At 36.8% G+C, this 19,756-nt stretch overlaps 1 protein-coding gene across 2 annotated transcripts in view; it reads left to right on the forward strand.

The window, feature by feature from the left end:
- Positions 1-19,756, forward strand: part of DOCK4 (dedicator of cytokinesis 4) — a 259,671-nt gene that overhangs the window by 198,604 nt on the left and 41,311 nt on the right. For both annotated transcript variants that reach the window (XM_075744140.1, XM_075744149.1), the window contains exons 27-32: positions 1,965-2,059; positions 9,868-9,943; positions 11,564-11,664; positions 12,353-12,411; positions 14,558-14,706; positions 16,306-16,391. In XM_075744140.1, coding sequence (XP_075600255.1) covers positions 1,965-2,059; positions 9,868-9,943; positions 11,564-11,664; positions 12,353-12,411; positions 14,558-14,706; positions 16,306-16,391 — 566 coding nt within the window. The remainder of the gene's footprint in view (positions 1-1,964; positions 2,060-9,867; positions 9,944-11,563; positions 11,665-12,352; positions 12,412-14,557; positions 14,707-16,305; positions 16,392-19,756) is intronic.

Raw genomic sequence — 19,756 nt, forward strand, 5'->3', positions numbered from 1 at the left:
TTTTCAAATCCACATTTTTTATCTAATATTACTTATCACTAAATTGGTGGCACAATTTTGTATTTTTTCTGTTAAAATTAGAAATAATTGGCCTGGTGTTAATGATTCAAAATTTAATGCCAGTGTCTACATTTGCTTTGCTTTAAAACTTGCTTGGAATAAAAGATTTATTCTGGTTTTAGCCTAGTTAACTAAAGAAATGAAGTATATATGATCTTCCCCTCTGTTATTCCTTTCTTAATGATTTTTGAACAAGCTAATGAATTTCAGCAGACTTTGGCAGTGGCCCGTGGGTCTCAAAGGCACTAAGTCCCTGCACCCACCTCATGCAGCCCGTGGGTTTTAAGTCCTTAAACCATTGCTTGGTTTCCCAGCAGGAGCCATTGTGTCTCTTCAGTTCAGCAGCCAGTCTGTTAGCTCCCTAACACCAGCAACACGTATTGTGTCTGGCAAACAGGCAGGATAAAAATAGGATATGGGAGAATTTGGGACATTATTGTGAGGTGACGTACAGCAGCATTCGAGGCATTGCTGTATTGTTGGGATTATGGCACAGAGATGCAGGGATTGCAGTACAGGGAAAGGAGGTAACCCCTCAAGAAAAGAAGAGCAGGTGGAAGTGTTGAAATTTGACTACAAGGTGCAAAGATATAGGAAAGTGGTCTGGAATAAATGCGTTGCTCATAGAGCTACTTGTTTATCAGTACAGCTGGTCACCTGCATTCAAACACTATGTTATCTGCAATGAATATCATTTATACTCTTTAGTACAGAGAAATTTTTGGCATCTTGCTCAGAAAACAGGTTGTCTCTTTTATGTAATCTTCTCTGGTGGGTGGGTGCAGGGATCTCAACTGCCTTTCCCAGCTCCTGCATTCGTCCCCCTTTACAGTGATTCTCTAATGAAAGACATCTGTTGTGCAATTCCCGTCATCTACACTTTGGTAAATGCACTTGAGAATATATTTTAATGTTCAAAATTATTTGGTATCCCTTGGTTGTATCTTCATCTCATCTGTGTTTCAGGCTAACTCTCTAGAAGTGATGTGGGCAGAATCAATACAAAACATTTCAAGGTCAGGTACCACACTGATTCTGTTAGGCATGTTATATCACTTGCCTCATGCTCTTCGTGATGTCAAAAGCTCCATTTTGCTTGCTAAAAAAAAATACTGGCAGTACTATACACAATAATGTTGGGCCATTAGAAATATTTCCCTTGTTGGTAGTTTTATTTGTGAAAAGAAAATCTGAAAAAACGTGCTGAGAGGAATAGTTTAATTTCGTTATTTATAATGAGTTAAATGACATAGGAGATGATAATGCTAAAAGCTCTTAAGCAGTGCTTTCTACATTCAAAGTAGCTGACGTGTTCACTATTTTTTAGGTTCAGCAAACGAGGCAGAATGTTTAAATGGCCTGCATACAGCCAGCCAGCTGCGATAACAGTTCAGGGGCCTGGGCATCGCTATTGAATTCACTGGTCTTTGCAAACCCTATGATAAAATTGTCCTTACACTCTCTGTCTTTCCCACCAAATAATGCCACTTTTAGAATAAATCTTGAAAGTGATGAAAACCTGGCATGATTAAGGAGATATTCAGAAGTCTGCAGTGTTTGTAAAGTGCTTTTTTGATTTGCAAATTGTTCTCGGGATCACATTTGTGGAAGTGTATGGGTGGAAACCAAATGCATCTTTGACATTTCTCTTATGCATTGCTGTCAATCAAATAGCACATTAAATTATTTTCCTCCTTTTAAGAAAAATGAATTAAATCACTATTTGAAGCTTTCTTGGGGAATCAAAAAAATGGAAAAATATTCAGAGGTGTATCTATGTTGAAAATAAATGCCATTCTGCTATTTGTATAATGATTTTTTTTGTCTCTGATTAAAATATTTTTAAAGCTCACTGCTCTTTTTAAGGCAGCAAAGACATATGATTGCTTTTTTTCCTTCCAAAGGATTTCCTGCTGCAGATTTTCACTGTATTTCGGATACTAATACGACCAGAGATGTTTCCGAAAGACTGGACAGTGATGCGTTTGGTTGCAAACAAGTAAGGCATTTTTAATGTTAATAAAAAATACTGGTAGTATACGAAGATCATGGTATAAATAAATAAAGTTATATGATGTGTGCAATAAAAATGCAAAATATCTTTTATAATGCTGGCTGCAGTTTTTCATTTTTGAATTTAAGATTTAGAATCTCTGGACTTATGTTATATGACAAATTCATAATATAAATTCTACCTCTCTGTCTTCTGAATTTCAGTAAGCACATATAACTGGAAACTCAGAAACACTTTTACAGAATGAAGATGCTAAGCATCAACAGCTTTGTTTTCCAAGTACCAAATGACAAGTCTCAACAGAACTTTATTTCAAATCTGTTTGTTGAAATGCTGAGTTGGTAAAGATCTGTTTGCTCTCAAGGAGAAATTATCTGCTGTGATATCATTAACGATGTTTTTGCACGTTTGCTAATTTAGTGCTTGTCAGAAAAATCACAAATCAGGAAATGGGGTACAGCACAGGCAACAGTACTGTAGGGCTCTTAAGCATTGCCTAGTGAGACTTTGAGGTGCAACCTGCCTTTGAGCTCTTCTTTCTCTGCTCAGCCCTTATTTTTAGAGAAACATGTTCCCAGCGTTTCTGACAAGTCATTACAACGGGCCTAAAGCTATTGAATTTTGTTTCACCTATATCACCAGCTATCATTTTTTGTAGGTTTAGCTTTTGATCAGATAAGCCAGCTGAACGGTCAACACAATTATAAAAATATCAATGTCATCATTGGGTTGTGTTGGGTAGACCTAGGAATCCAGGATTTTGGATTGACTGTACTATGTATGTATGTATGACATGTACTTCATGGTACATATTGCGATGCCTGATGGAAATTGGTTTTTAGTCTGCATTGTTCTTGCCGGCTCCAAGGAGAATTTAAATTCATGGTGCTGTACAGACTACTAGTAACAATATTATTGTTACAATTAAATTTGGCAAAACTTGTGTTCGTGATATATATTTGTTAAGTGTGTGTGTAGATATGCAAGCATCATAGTATTTGTTCAAACTTTGTCATTACTTAAAAAAAAAAAATGTTTCTTGCTTATTTTTATTACCTCATTTAGTGTTGCTAATCTTGCTAGGTTTGAATTCCAGAAAAAAAATATGTTAATAATCAAAGAATGGATTTGATCATTTGTTTCTGTGTATGATATTAGAGAAGAAACGGCTGATACCAGCCTGCATCTGGTAATCATGTTTAAGAAATAAATTAAGAAACACAGGAAAGAGGGGGGAAAAACATAGGAACTTTTAGACTAAATAGATAATGTAAGAAAATGTTATATATTCCAGAAACAGCTGGCTTGGCAGATAGCTTTGCAACAGCTGACATGTACAAAACTAAGATTTAGGAACGACCCTGGCACGTGTTTCTCGGGCTGGTGGTGTTCAGATTTGCTAAAGATGATGATACTAAGTTCTGCAAAAGGAATACTTACTTGCACCAGTATTTTTGTTAGCATCACACATCTCCTTGTATTAATCCATGTCATGTTGTTTCTGACCATCGAGGACGTGACTCTATGTCCAGTTCTGTCCAGCAAAGAAGATAGGCAGAAGTTGATAATAACTGCTGATGGGAATTGGCCATGAGAAACCAGTCGGCTAACTGAACCCAATAACACACAATTGCATAAGTATTACTGCCAGCAAGTGGGATGTAAATGCATCTTTACCAGTTCAGCATTCAGTAATTGCTTTGCTAGGCATTCATTCCTTAGTGGAGGAAATTCTGGTTTGCTCTGAAACAGGGGGTTGGCCAGGTGTCTTTAAAAGTGTGGTGTGAACTAAAGACTCCTCGTTCCTATGTTATATATCTATGGCTTAGTTTCTGTTCCTTTTTGAGGCAGCAGAAAAGAAAATCCACTTCTATTCTCTCCTCAGCTGCAGAGCACTAGTTTTTCTGGAGCTGCTTCTGAACAGGAGCTCCTTCTTTTCACTTATGTTCTCCACTGCCATTGCAATGGCTGCCTTCCTTCAGCTTCCCCGGGGTGTGCAAAAGCACAGGGCCACACAGCTTTGCTAGTGTCGTGGTTTAGCTGAAGCCAGCAGCTGAGCACCCACGCGGCTCACCCCTCTTCCCCAGTGGGATGGAGAGGAGAATCAGAAGAAAAAGGGGAAACTCGTGGCTTGAGATAAGGACAGTTTACTGGGACAGCAAAGGAAGGGCAAAAAACCAACAGTACTTAGAATATACAAAGCAGGTGATACACAATGCAATTTGTTCACCCCCCGGAGCTGGATGCCCAGCCCAGCCCTGAGCAACAAACCCCTCCTCCCCAGCCAGCTCCCCCCTTATATACTGAACATGAGGTCTTAATGTATAGAGAATCCCTTTGGCTAGTTTGGGTCAGCTGTCCCAGCTGTGTCCCCTCCCAGCTGCTTGTGCAAATTAACTCTGTCCCAGCTGAAAACCAGGACAGCTAGAATTGTCTCACCCCAAAATCTTTAAATGCCTCGAGGCAGGATGATAAATGAGGGCACTGCCTGCACCACAGACAGAAGTGGCTGTGAGCCGTTCTCCCTGAGCTTCGCTTGATGAGCCAGAGCGCTTCCAATGATCTGAGACTCTTCAGGATTGCAGGCAAAACCTCTTGAACTCCTTGCTCTGTTCATGTCTAAAAGGAAAAACCAGACAGTTTAGCCCATCTTTTTTTAAGAGCATACTCAAGTAATCCATTAACAGGCTGGATCTTCTCTAAGTCCTGCTTCCCAGGAATAAAATGACTGTCGTGTTTCTTCTGTCAGATGGCCGCCTTCTCGGCTGTCTGGGCTTCAACCCGAGAACCGGTAGCTAATCTGAAGGCAGTGTGCGTCTTGGGAGCTTCACCCATCACTGCAATCACATCACCGGCAGCACTGTCTTCTCTCTCCCCTGTCCCCAGAGTGATATAAAAATTCAAACTGTCTGGTGTTTACAGGAAGAGAGATTTAGCCTGTCTGAGCCTAGAGAAGAAATGAGTCCTAGCAAGGATATAATCAGGTAATAAGCTTTTCCTGAGGGGGAGAAAAAAAAGTTTTCATTTTTTCTCTTATTTATACATGCAGAATTTCAATTACCTGAAAGATTATTAGATCTTAAAATACCATAAGTCTCTCAATATATAATATTTATATATAAAAATATTGCTGCCCCCTGGCTTCTAGATTTTTTCCTTTCTTGTTGCAGTATTTTCAGTAATTACGTAGCATCTGATACTTGGATCCTGTCTGGGATTAAAAAAAACCCAGAAGATACTGTGAGCTCATGGACATAAATCTGTAACTATCCAGAAATTAAGATACTTCATGATGACACATGCATAATCTATAATTCTGAATGTTCGGATGCCCATCATGAAAAAGTATTAATGACTTCCAAAATTTGAGAAATAAAGTAACATTTAAAATGGCAGACTTAGCACTAAAGCAGAGAAATAGGGGGGGTTTTAATTGTGTTCTGTGAAGGAGGGAAGAGAACATGCAAAAAATCCTTAAGGTTTATTACCTTCTAACAGTTGAGCAATGAGACAGAAATTAACTCTGTTTAAAACTGCATAGCCGTATTTGTAGTGAGCTAATCAGCATACATTCAGCAAAGCAAAATGGTTATCTAATATTTCTAACATGAGTGTTACTACTGAGTGTCAAATTATGTTTTTATGTATACTGTGGAAAAAACAGTCTTAATTTCTTTCATTATAGGGATAGACTTACTTTCTACATCAACTAGGTAGTAGGCTAGCTTGCTGGCCCTCTAAGCAAAGCTTCTATTTGGAAATGCAAATGAACACCACATAATATAGGAAGATGTCTGAATCAGTTGCCTAGCGCCAGAGAGGAATCTAAAATTCTATAATAAAATATGCCAGACTAAAATTAAAGCTTCTGGATAACACCTTCATAATATCTCTCTCAACTGGAAGTCACTGTGTAATGGTCACTTGCTTAAGTTACCCTAAGGTTAGGAAAAGAATGTCTTATCTAAAGCTTTAATTGACTGGCATCTTTTGAGAGCACTTGTCAGACTCAGCTGAACTCCAGGTATGTCATGTTTCATTAACCATTGAGGAGGCTGTTGGAGGGCAAAGTGAGTTTCTATTACTTGCTGAGCAAAGGTTTGATATTTATAACATACTGTTCCTATGTATTATTGAACAATGAACTGATTTTCCAATGCTCATGGTATGCAAGACACTTTCATTTTAAAGACCTCTGTATGTTTAACTAATGTATATCCTTGCAAGCATTTTATTGAATGGTAGAGATGCTAGATCATCCAATTCTCAATTTTTATGAGCATACAAAATGGATGTATGACTATTATTTATAGTGAAATGGATGATCTGTAGAGTAAGATTTACTACAATGTGTTGCTTGTACTAAAATTCCAAATGTATCTACTGACAGTTGGGCATAGTGACTTTAAACAGAGAATCCTTTTGTTTATCTAATTCAATAACGACTGGAAGACATGATTATTTTTTTTTAAAATAGCTCAAACAGAATACACAGTAAAGGAAGATATCAAATTAACATTAATTTCATCATTATGGCTGCTCTGAAGAATCCTGTTAGCTCCCATGGTGTGGGAGTCTGAGACTCCTACAATGAACCAAAATTCTTGCTTTTATGTAATACACAGTGTTGCTAACAACACTCTTGGTTTTATGTAATACAAAATGTTGCTAACAACTGAACCTGAGAGTCTGTCACAAAAAGCATAAGTATGCATGTATGAATAAGTTTGTTTACATATAACAGTAGATACATACACATATATGTGACTCTAGGTTCATTTCATTTACTTATGAAATATGAAAGAAACATTTTTTTTGTTCAAACACCTCTGTGCTTGGAAAGATTTCACTCTGAAATAGCAAAGGATGAAATGAGAAGCTAATGTTATATATATGTCCCATATCAGAATGGAAAAAGAAAGTTTTCATTTTCTCCTGTTGGCTACCCAGGCAAAAGACAGGTTGCCAGTGTGTAGTCCTGGCAGCCAACCAGTTGTTGAACTTCTGGGGGCTGCTTTGGATTTTTCAAACAGGTTATTGCAGAAAGGTTTGCTGTGAAAATTTTATGGAAAAGCCTCTCTGTCAAAAATGGCCCAACCGGACCTTGGGTTAGCATTCCATGGATGAGCCCAGAATAATTTAGTAGCTAAAAGCAGAGGTTTTTCTCCTGGAAAACAATCAGTGATTGCGAACAAATTTGTGGCAGGTGGTAAGGGGAAGAAAAGCAAGTCTTGTCACAAACATATGTTTTCTAGTTTGATACTCAAATGGATTTTAAATAAATGTTGTTGTTGTTGTTTTGAAATCATTGGCTGGGAAGCAACTTGGAATGTGAGTATCGTACCAGATCGGGCAGCTGTCCATCTGTCCTCTGGCTGCTGTCTCTGCTTTGTGTGGGTTTGCTTTTTTTTAATAGAACCTACATTACATGTAGGAAAAGAGGAAAGAGAACCCTCCAACCTTAGCAATGTTTTCTATCGTACTTGGCTTTAGTTCGTTGTGGATTCAGAATAACAGGTTGTGGGTCAAAACTGATGGCTTCATCTTTCTGTGCTCAGTCTGATGGTTTGAGGTTTTTTATCTACAGCATATACACTCTCACTCTACAGACACATGTTTTATAAACTAATCCATAACATATCTTTGGCTTACCAGATAAATGAAACCTGAGCTATGTTGCCCGTAGCAAGAAATACCTGCGTTGCAGTCATTTTATTATCTCAGGAAAATTCCGGAAAAAAATATTCTAATAATTGAATTTAAGATTTCTACTCTAAAAACCTTCTCGTAAGAATTTAAGCAGATCTTTCTCTTCAGTTTCACCTGCCATGGAAAGAATGTGAGAAGAAAGGAGTTGTCTCAGCCCTAAATAGAACTCTGTAATGTAAACTTGGCAATATGGTTGCAGTTCTTGAGATCTTGTGGAATTTTCTCTTGCATACAATTTTTCAGGGATTTATTACTTTGGACTTAGCTTGAAATTCTACATAGCAATAGTTCTGATGAACTGACCTTCACTAACAGAACATCTTCCTGAAATATGCAAACTATTTCCATTTTGTGAAACACATGGGCTGTAAATGAAATTATGCACAATAACAGGAATGACAGGACTCTTCTTATCCATGCCTTGATTCTTGTATTACAGTTTGTTAACATTTCACTTTGTTTTCCCTGCTGCAACAAGGAGTGCTGTACACACACTGTAACTCCCTGTTGGTAGAAAAATGGGCTAAACTATACGATGAGTGCTAAACATGGAATGCTACTTGGGTAAAAAAAGTTACAGTATAATTGTTGAGAAAATAATATGTATAAAAATGACATTTGAACAATGGAACTTGAGACTCAAGCAGTGTTAAAAGCAGTCTCAGATGTGGCTGTTACAGGTGTTCAGAGACACCAAACCAGAAGGTAAAGTTTGGCAGGGACAGTCATTTTAAGAGTAGCGAAATGGAAGCAAACATTTGAACTAGTAATAAGCTAAATGATACATAGCCATTTTGTATTTTTAAACTTGAAATCTGTCAAAAGTACCAGGAGAAAAATATAGCCTCGGTGGGTTGGTTAATGTATAATTCTTCAGTGTTGTGAAGATGAAAAATACTATACCTTAAAATATGTGTATATATATATATTGCTGTTATTTAATAAAATATATTATTTAAACATATTTTGTCTTGAATGCATTACAAAAATAGTAAAAAATGAAGTCCAAAGTATGGAAAGGGAAACAAATTTTAGCATTGTAACAGCATATAGGTCAGGAACCATGTTCAAAGAAGTACGAGACATATTAATAGTAGATAGATGGTAATTAAATAAAATGTAGATATAACTTTTTTTCTCTGCAGGTCTTTAAAGAGTTCATTGTGGTAAAATACATGAGTGTAACAGTGAAAAGAGCATTCTATGTTTATCTTTTTTCCTCCCCCATAAGCTTTCAATACTGACTACTTTCAGAAAGAATTTAATGGTTTATATGGATTTTTGGTTTGACTAAATGTGTTGATAGACACAAGTGCTGCAGAGGTTAGCTTAAGGGTTGAATCATTGAAATGAATTATATTTAAATAATCTTTAAGGATGTTCTGTTTCTGTAGATTACCAAACTTGATTGCTACAATGAACAAGGCTGTCATTGACCTCTGGTGTCAACCACTGTGAAAGGATTTTGGATGTATATATTTATCTAAGACAGATTAATACAATTTGGGCAGGTGTCAATGTAGAGCAACATATGACCATTTACAACATACAGAATAGAGATCTTTAGAAGCAGATCTTTCTCACAGAGCTCATGCAGTTTTGCATTTATCTGTTGTCATTGAAAAGACTCTTTGTCCATAGGGCTGTCAATATTGTATATTGGTAATTACTAGATATTTTATATTTATAATCTACACACACATATTTTTAGTACCAAGAAAACTAAAAGCAAATTGCTCAACTATATATATTAGTGCTAGCAGAGCAAAGTGCGTGTTAAATCTGATATCAGCATTATTTGCAGAACAAAATTTATGGTTTATCTTTTCATTCAATTATATTCTTCTATATAGAACATGTTTTCAGCACACATTCTTACATCACACCTTTTTTTTTTTCTTAATGTACATGTTTTCTGTCAATAGATGCTGTTAATAGTCGGATATCTGTATGTGTTTAAAATGTAGTATTTAATGCCACCATGTATGCTACATCTATTTCTTCATTGGAAAATTGTCTGGCTCTGAGTCTTAAATATGAATTTCCACTTAAACCTACTGTCTTTTTCATTCTTTTCTTCCCAGTGTGATCATTACTACAGTCTTGTACCTTTCGGATGCCCTTCGTAAAAACTTCTTAAATGAAAACTTTGATTACAAGGTAGAGTAAATGTGTTTAACGTAAGACAGATGCAATAGCTGCTACATCATCCTGTGGCTTGCTTGGTTGTTATTAAACTTAGCTCCAACATCTAAACAGCTAGAACATATACTAAATCAGCAATTTCAAGTGCTCAGAGATTAAGTTTTTTTCTTAAATACACACCTGTCTTAAAATCAGGAGAGCTGTGGGGTTTTTTAATTTTTTCTTATTTTCATTTTGTTATTTCAGCCTCTATGTTAGATTACTTATTCAGGACTTTTGCACAGCAATTTTTTGGATTATAGGGAGTAATTTTATTAATTGTCTGTTATTTTGGAGTTATCACAGAGAGGAAAATTATTCCATTTTTGAATTGATGCAAATTTATAAAATATATGGGTTTGCATTTCTGGAATTTCTCTCAAGACCAATTAACATGCTGCATAATTAAAATTAGAAAATTATAACACTGCATGGTGAAGGTAGTTAAAGATGTTAGTGAGTACCTCATATAGTGAGATATGGCACCTATGATAAACTGTGAATTTGAGAATGATGCTTTTAGGATTCAGATGAGAAGACCTAGGAACGCATCTGAAAAGACCCATTCCCATGGAAACCTGAACGAATATCCTGCCCAACCAAGAGACATTAGTCCAATTGCTTCATCATAAAAAGCTCAGAATTTCCTTCCTAGAGAAGACAGCACGCTCCCATTGACTTCCAGCAGAGTTGTGGGTGCTTCTCTGAAAATCCAGGCTCCTGGTGGAGAGATTGGCAGGAATGCAGATTTGTCTACTTGACATAACTGGACATGAGGAAGCCTATCCTTTACGAAGTTCCACGAGTTCAGAGGCTAAAGCTGATTAAAGGGTTTCCTGGAGACAAGGCACCTATGTTCCTGAAACGTGCTTAGCGATGTTATTACTACCCTGCAGAACTGCAGTGTCTGGAATAGGGCTCCCCCTACACTTCTTTCTTCCTCCTGCCATGGAGCATCTATAATTGGATTGTAATAATGAATATTTGAAAGTATTTTAAATTTATCTTTAAGTTTATCTTTAAATCTTCTAAGTAGATGAGTCAACATCTGATTCATAAAGCATGTGCACAAAACATCTGTATATTTGCAGTATGTTAACAAAACCTGGCTTCAGTTTTGCCCAGTGAAGCCTGCAGCAAGTGAGACTTGCAAATAATATTATAAAGTAGGATGGGGCAGAGAATGGCAATTCTGTTATGTGATAGCTTTTGAGGTGTCAGGATTTTTTGTTTTTTTGGACTTAAAGGCATAACTTTTTGTAATCTTCTATTTAAATATACCAGAAAAATGTTTCCAAATTTAGAAGCTAAACTTTTCCGGTTTGGAGGGATTGGAAAAAAAAAAACAACATATCTGCAACTCTGAAACTTTTACATTTAAGAGATGTAGAATGTGTAAAATAGATGTATTTCTGCAGAACATTTTGTGGTTGGTGAAAAGTATATTTGGATGCAAAGAAGTTTAGCCAAAAACAGTTTGAGTAATTTATTAGTTGAGACTGAAACAAGTGATGTGATTTGAAAATTTGCATTGACCAGTCGTAAAATGGTAGTACTGAGAAAATGAAATAACCAAATGCCATATGCTTATTGTAGATATGGGATTCCTACTTTTTTCTTGCTGTCATTTTTATAAACCAGTTATGTCTGCAACTGGAGATGTTCACACCTTCCAAGAAGAAAAAGGTTTTAGAAAAGTAAGTACTGCTGTCAGCTTTTAGAAAACTGTAATAGCTCAACTGCTTCTCGAAATGCAAGACACGGGAGGTTGCAAAAAGGCCTACTAAAAGGTAACGGTCACAATATTTCCACTGACTAGAATGAGAGTTGGTTCTGGCCAACTGGTATCATCAGTCTTCTGGGCTGATAGCAGCCTTCATAGAAATGCCAGAATTGGTTCAGAGATTGGGAGCAAAATAGCCATTGTGTAGCAGTGCCAACACTAATTTCCAGTTTGTGCATAAGTCGATTCAGACTGGTTCAGGTGTTTCTGCCAGGCATTGCACTGTTGTCCATACAAATTAATTTTATGTCTTTAAGCTAGAGCAAAACTATTTGTTCTCAGAGAGACAACTACAGCATATTACTGAAAAAAAAAAAAAAAAACCAAAACACTTTTACTTCACAGCTGTATTACTGATTGATAGCATTTAGAAAGAACTGATACTTTTGACAATATTGCAAATAAACCCGAGTTTAGGAATCCGGCTTTAGCTGGGTGCAATGGAAAGAGCAAAAACTTGGAAGAAATCGTCACTTTTGAAGTAATTTTTTATGGACTACAAATGAGACATTTCACTTAAAAATGGCACAGAATGGCTTATGAACTTGATTTTCTTTAAATGATCTTCCACTGTTTTGCTTTATTTTTTAAATACATTGCAGATATGGTGACATGCGGGTAACAATGGGATGTGAAATCTTCAGCATGTGGCAAAATTTAGGTAAGGAATTAAACACATCATCGGTATCTCATAAAATGAAAAACAATTATTATTTCTTTGACGACTAAATACATTTGCCAGTAATAGAAGAGTTGATCATAACTAAGTTCACATGAAGTCTTGATTCAAGTTCAGGAAAACCCTCGTCATCTGCAGTTCCCTTCTTTGTAGCTAAACTCAGCTTTCTAAGCTTTGATACTCTGTGTGACCTATCCCTATGTATTCAAAGAGAACCAAAAGAATCCCATCAGAGAAAATTAGAAAAGAAAGCACTGCTCTTCTTGGGCAGAATTATTATGCCTGGAAATATACTTATGTTCACAATTGTAGTTCTGTTGCCAAACAGTTTAAGGAACAGCCATATATCTTAATTCTGAAACTCTCTTGAGATGCTGGATTTGCATCAAATCTTCCCCTAAGTCCTAGTTGCACTAAAATATAAAGGCATAAACAAATCAGTGACTGATGTATAAATGACGCATTGGACAACATGAGAAAAATATATGCTTGGACATAAACTTAGGAATATTTTTATATTTATAAGCAATAACTGTGCAAACTGAAAGTATGAGCCTCAGAGAAATGTAATTAAATGTTGTTTGGGAAGAAAGTCAAAACTGAGTAGAAGATTTGGACACTGCATTTGTCATCTTTATATTTCAATTATTCAATAGTTCACTTCATTAAATGGCTCATTAAAGATACAAAGACCATTGGTGGTTACTGAGATACTGTCATCTCAGTTCTATAAATCTTTTCCCCAGTAAGATACATAGTTGTAAAAAAAATGGTCTTTCTGATCGGCCTGTACTAGAAAGAGAAATGTTCAAAAAAGAAATATTTGCTTATTAATATCTTGTTACCATTTGTTGTGTAGCATATTTTACTTACAGTAGGAAGTATTGCTTACTGACTCTAAGGCATCTCTAAATTATTTGGATAAGTGATGGGTATTTCTACACTGGTATATCAAGGATCCACTCCTGGGTCCCATCTCCTTCCTGCACACAAAGAATAAGGCTTTAGTGTGCATCACCTCCCTACTCACACTGTTTTCTGCTGAACAGAAACCCAATATGCAGGCAAGGAGGGAATTGTGATGCGTTTCAGTAGGGAAGAGTTCTGTAGGGTACAATACGGAGTTCTTCTGGTAATGTGTCCAATTAAATACTGTAGTCAAGATATTTCATATACTTGGTGTTACGCTAGTCAGCATTTTACAGTTCTCTTAGCAGTAGGAGTCATCATAAGCCTTCATCCTTGTACAGTAACCTCGCTTTCGTATGGATATGCATCCCAGGATGTTTCCAGTGAAGGGAGTTCTGGTTTTCCTTTGCACAAACACAGACACCAAACAGAGCAGCCGGCCGGGGTGACTGCCCACCGGAATATCCAGGGGTAGGCTGGGACGGAAATTAGTGCCCAGCTTGGAAAGTCAGTGCATTGTGATTCATAATCCCCCTACTCTGAAGATATCGGAAGTCTTACTTGCGGAAAGTGAATGGTCAATCTTTACTGTATGCCATTTCTAGCTTTCCTTACAAGAATTTAGTTTTGTAGTTTCAGCGAAATAGAATATGGTGAATTAATGGAAGATGTTTTAGCACTGATTTTAAAGTGAGTTGTTTTGAGAACAGCTGAGTCACATCTTCCCTTTCCTGCCATCAAAACATGTACTTCCATTTCTGTATTCACAAAACTAAAGATAAGTAAAAATCAAGGTACTCACCTCTTTTTGATGAGCATGTAATATCAGACAGTTAACCATTTTGTAAACACAAGAATGTAGAGCTTGGTTTCTAAGCTGTTCCTGTGAAAAATAAGTTAAATGCCCAGGGAGTGCTTTGTCTCTCTTCGTTCTCCTTCTGGAAGACTAACTTGGGATACAGATAACCCACTGTCACTTCTGAACTCAGTATTGCGTAATAAAATCTGATAAATTATGTTGGCCTTATATTCTTGTATTGTCTGCAGTTTTTCACAGTTTGGGCTTAAGAAATAGCCCATGCTGTGATGGACGTGAGATTAAAAAAACCCTATAGACATTTAGAGTGCTGTTTTTTAATTCTTCAGATAGTATTTGGATTGCTTGATGACTCACAGGACACCCAATTCACATTCAAGTTCACGTTAATTTTCATTTTAGGGGAACACAAGCTTCACTTTATTCCAGCATTGATTGGCCCCTTCCTGGAAGTGACCTTGATCCCTCAGCCAGACCTGAGGAATGTAATGATTCCCATTTTCCATGACATGATGGACTGGGAGCAAAGGCGAAGTGGCAACTTTAAGCAGGTACTGTGTGTGAAGCGGTTTTCAAAACAGGACTGAAATTCAAGCGCTTCAGAGAGTGCTGGTCCCAACCACTGGTGGTTCAGGGTGGAGAAGGTAGCCACAACATTATACCTGTTGGAGAGGGATTACCAGAGTTTTCCCTTTTTACTCTCTGCAGGGGTAGTGAGATTCTCCAATTAATGCTATCGTGTTAGTAATGTAAGAGAAAGGATAAAATCCATGGCCTGCCGAAGTGAAGAACAAAACTCGAGTTGTCTTCAACAAGGCTGATTTTGTTGTGGTGATTTTTCATCTCTGCTTTACAGCAGTGCAGACTACTGGTTAGGTAGGGCTGGACTAGCTTCCCTTCCCGTTAGTGTGAAAAAAAGATCAGATGGTCCTTTTGAGGAATGTTCTTCTGTAAGGTTCCAAGTATTTTTGCTGCTCAAACACCTTCTTAACGGGCTAGGAAGGAACGACCAAGTGTGCCATCTGGTCCCACAGCTCCCACTCAGTTCTTTCAGACTGCCTCAAACCATTGCTCGGTGCCCTCCTTCCTGCTGCTTCAAATGAAGGAAAGCAGAAGTATTTGATTTACTCCCAGGCAATCATAATGCTTAGGGTGGGAGCTGTATCTGAAACACAAAACAAACTATTAAGAACGGAGGAGTGCATGTGATGTAAGTAGGTAGCTTTTCACTGTCAGTATATAACCTTATTGTTAAAAATCACCATAGAAATGTTAACAAGGAGTGAGAAGGAAAAATTCCACTTATTCTGCTTCTGTGTGTTTTCAGCTTGGGTTTAAATGTAAATTGTAATAGATTTATTCTTTAATAAAATATCTTGACAACAGCTTGGTTTCTCCCCTAGATTTGTGATTGCTAATATATTACTGCTAAAAAGGAGGTTTGAAATATTAACACACAGTGTAGCCTCACCTCTCTATATTTTTTTATAATCAATACACTTTAAAATGGGTATTGAAGGAGTCATTAGCCACCAGATACGTTTTCTGTAAGTTCCTTTGATAGCTAATACGTAAATCCAGCAAATTAGATTTCTAGCCAAATACACTGGCAGGTGAGGAAGGTTGGGAAAGTAAGTCTGAGCCCCCAAGTGTTCTGAACAGTACAGACATTTATAAAAATTAATTTATAAAGAGTAGGGTGCAGATCAGAAAAGATGAGATTTTCATTGAAGTCTAAGAAAACGGCTTGTGCTTACAGCCCTGCAGTGAGAATTCAGGCAATTTATTTGGGCTGTGTGCTTTTTGTCTGACTCCATAAATAGATAGCTGCCTTAGCAGCAGCAAATGCTACTCAGCCTGTAGTTTTAAAGTCACGTTGCTCAATTTAAATTAGCTCCCTCCCTCAAAAAAAAAAAAAAAAAAAAAAAAGAAAAAGAAAAAAACCACCACCAAAAAAAGAAAACCTCACAAACCTTGGGAACGATAACATCTTCAAAGAGATAAAGGGACTTATCATCATATTTACATGATTGACCAAGAATTCTAAGATAGCATTTAGCAAAGTCCCTTACATAAAAACAAATCTCTCCATTTTCTCTAATCTCATTAAAGGAAAAGGAAGGTGTTTACACCACACTTATATGTTGCAGGTAGAAGCAAAACTGATTGACAAACTGGACAGCCTGATGTCGGAAGGTAAAGGTGACGAAACATACCGAGAGCTTTTCAACAGTATGTGAGTAATATGTTTATCTTACGCTAATTCCTTGAGTTCAGTTGGTTGTATTGGATGCTAATGTCATTGTAGAGAAGTAATGCTTAAAACAGTTGTGAATCTCTTTTTTTTTTTTCTTTTTTCTTTTTTTCCTGAAAATCTGAGGCATAAGACATTTTATGGTGTTGTGTGGCATCTGTAAAGTCTGGCTGTACTTCTTGCATACAGCTATAATTGGAAAAGGCTAAATCTGTTATATCACAGAACATTCTCTTTCTCTACCTACTAATTTTAAAATCAGGAAGGCAAAAAATGCTTCATAATTGCATAGGGTGCAGGTAGAGCTCAGACGGAGCGTTTTGAAAACATGGCATAAGTATTCAGTAAAAAGCTGTTTAGTAAGTAATTTTCTATTGCCAGAAACTTGTACTCATCTGTGTAACGTCACTTGTTGATTTCTTGATTGATGTATGCAATTTTATTTATTCTGGTAAGATTATTTCTTATTCTTTTATTTTTATAAATTACTTGTTAAGCTTTTAGTATATTGTAATGAATGACGTATCACTGAAATCTAATAGGAAAAGCTAATAATCCTTCTGAAGTCTCCAAGGTTGCCCATAAGTTATCCCATTGACTGAAGTAAATGATTGTCACAGAGTACAGGTACAAAATAACTAACCGAACTCTGTCTCTGTTGTTCCTCAGAACTCAGTTCCACCTAAGTGGATGATTTCACTTATTTCTGGTGTGTTTAGCAGAGATGTATTGTTCCTTTTCAGGATTCCAAGCTGTGTATTCTTCTGTACTATTAAATACATGATCTTTTTCTGTTTATGTGGCTTCTCATCCATTCCTTCTTCTTTAAGTATTAGTTTTAGCTCTGTTGTCTTTGCTTAAATAACAACATTCAGATCTCAGTGTCTCTGAGTAGCAAACATATAATAATCTGTAATTGTTTTGAGTTGAAATAGAGTTCCTAAATATTTATCATTTACAGAAGCAAAAGTGGGAAAAGAGATTAGGCAGAATATTATGAAAATGCATGAATAATGGTAAACAACAGTACAGTATGCTAAAGCAGAACTTTCTTCTAATTATTCATGACATTTTTCATTATCTGAGTAAAGATAATAAAAGGTAGGATGATTTCAATATTTTACTAACACAGTAAACTTCAAAATTAAGTCATTAAGGGAAAATCTCTAATTATAAAAATGAAGTCTAAATGCATTCTCTTGTGTAAAATACATCAAGATGTCTGTCACTGAAATAACTTAAAACTCTATAAGAAAGCATACTGGTATGAAATATTGTTCCTAATTTTTTTTTATGGTTTTGAGTTAGATTTAAACTGGGAGATGTTAAACAAGATACAGTGAAAAGTGGTGAGAGCCTTTTATAAATCTAAATGCTGAAGACATAGCCATAGTAATTTAAATTGCAAAATGTCTCACAGCATCAGTATACTTGTTGTTTCTGTTCTGGTATAACAGAAGTTAAAAGTAAAGTCTTTGGGAAATTTCAGACTAACTGCTCAAGTTCACTTCCAGCTTAAGAAAAGATAGTAGTTATCATTAGGTTTTTTATCTGAGTTTGATTTGACTCCATATATTAACACCTCTCAAGAGGAGAGCTTGCAGAAGATACTAATCTAAAATGGAGGATGACGTAGTGTTCTAGGGTATGTGAAGGGAAATTATTAAAATCAGATGGGCAGTTTAGGGAGCTGAATGCAAGGGATGGGGTCAGTTAGCCTGAGATTTCTTTTTTTTATTTCTTCCATGGGCAATTTAAACTAAGAATATTAGGGTGTCTTTAGTGCAAGAAAGCAGACTTGTTTAGTGACAGAAACTGAGATGTGGTATGTACCCAAGGACTGGGAAGCAGTAATATAGTGGTTTTGTAGTCTTTAATGAAAGGCTACAATATTACCTGATCTTTCTGAAGATTCAGCATGGTTGATTTTGATAGGTACGGTTGGGAGCCAAGGGAATGCACACACCTATTTGGGATACAGTCTAGTAACTGCAGTGGGTGTGACACTTTCAGATTTTGTCGTGCTTTTTTGTTTATTTTGTCTGAATCGGAAAATGAATTTAAGTCTCTCAACTCCCACATGAACTGCTTTTTCTTTTCCAGAGACAATCCTTCGAACATCTTCTATTTTCAAGGACAAATTATAAGCATCTCTTGATGTATCTAAAATATTAGGTGCTTAGAATTCACTGCTTATAATTGAGTTATCTTTACCAAATGAAAAGACATAGTGAAAGTAGGGGGAAGATGACTGCTGTTTGTTTTGAATCAATGTCTTTCTAGGGACTTGAATGTGACTACTCAGCGATTAGCTCCTGATGTCATTCGAAGAGCTGCAAAGCATGGAGTAGTGAACATTTTGCTGTCATGAGAAACTAGATGTTGTAATTGCTACCCAGTGTAATCGTGGTATGAAAGGTGTCCTGATCTACATTTACACTGTCACACTGCAATTGAATTCCGAGTTAATTAGCACAGAGACAAGAATGATTTCACTTTATTAAACAGTTGGTGTTTAGAACAAAATCCTTGGAAGCCAAGGGATATACTCAAGTAGCTCTTTTGTTCTGAATCTGGTTGATGCTGCCAGATTATTACTTCTGTAGCTGTATTCCAGTTTGGCGTAACACACTGCAGATTTGGAGGTTAGGTGGCCACATTATTAAAGCACAAAACCTGGCCTGATGACAAGGCTTCTTTTTGGAAAAATTGGAGCTGATGTTCAATCTGAGCTGGCATTTAATACTGAGCTCTGCCAGTTTGTGGGTGATTTCTCTAGCCATGAAGCTTTTGCATAAAAAGTGATGACTGCTGCCTGCAGTCTTCTTAATTTCTTCCCCCAGTTGCATGACTGAATTCAGCACTGCCCAGTCCATTTGACACTGTCTGGACTGAGTCTTTCAGAGCCCTCCTGAACATTTTTGTGAGGTTTGGGTAGCTCCTCAGCGATCTCTGAACTTTTGCCGCAAAGTTTGACTGTGACCCTTTTGACTAGATGAGGGAACCTCTGGCTATAGTGAGGTACCTGGAGGACTTCGTACTCCAAAATAGACATCCAGAGGTTTTAAGGCACCTCTAGGATTAGATGCCTGTGAGTTAGTGGGCTGAATAACTCTGTGGCTTAGGCATATAAACTCCACTTACTAGATGATCAAGCTAGCCTGAACATGGTTCTAAGCCTGGTGTTCATCCCTGGAGGGCTCTGATCCTCTGAGTCCCCACTCCACTCTCTTATTCTTGGGAACTCAAGATTGAAAAAAGAAAAATCAAACCCATAACTGCACCGGTGAGCCCAGATGTCAGGCTATAGTAGCATGGATAGGCAGAAGCTTTTTCATTGTGTTTTC

Source organism: Balearica regulorum, chromosome 1, assembly GCF_011004875.1.
Source record: "Balearica regulorum gibbericeps isolate bBalReg1 chromosome 1, bBalReg1.pri, whole genome shotgun sequence".
NCBI lineage: Eukaryota > Metazoa > Chordata > Aves > Gruiformes > Gruidae > Balearica > Balearica regulorum.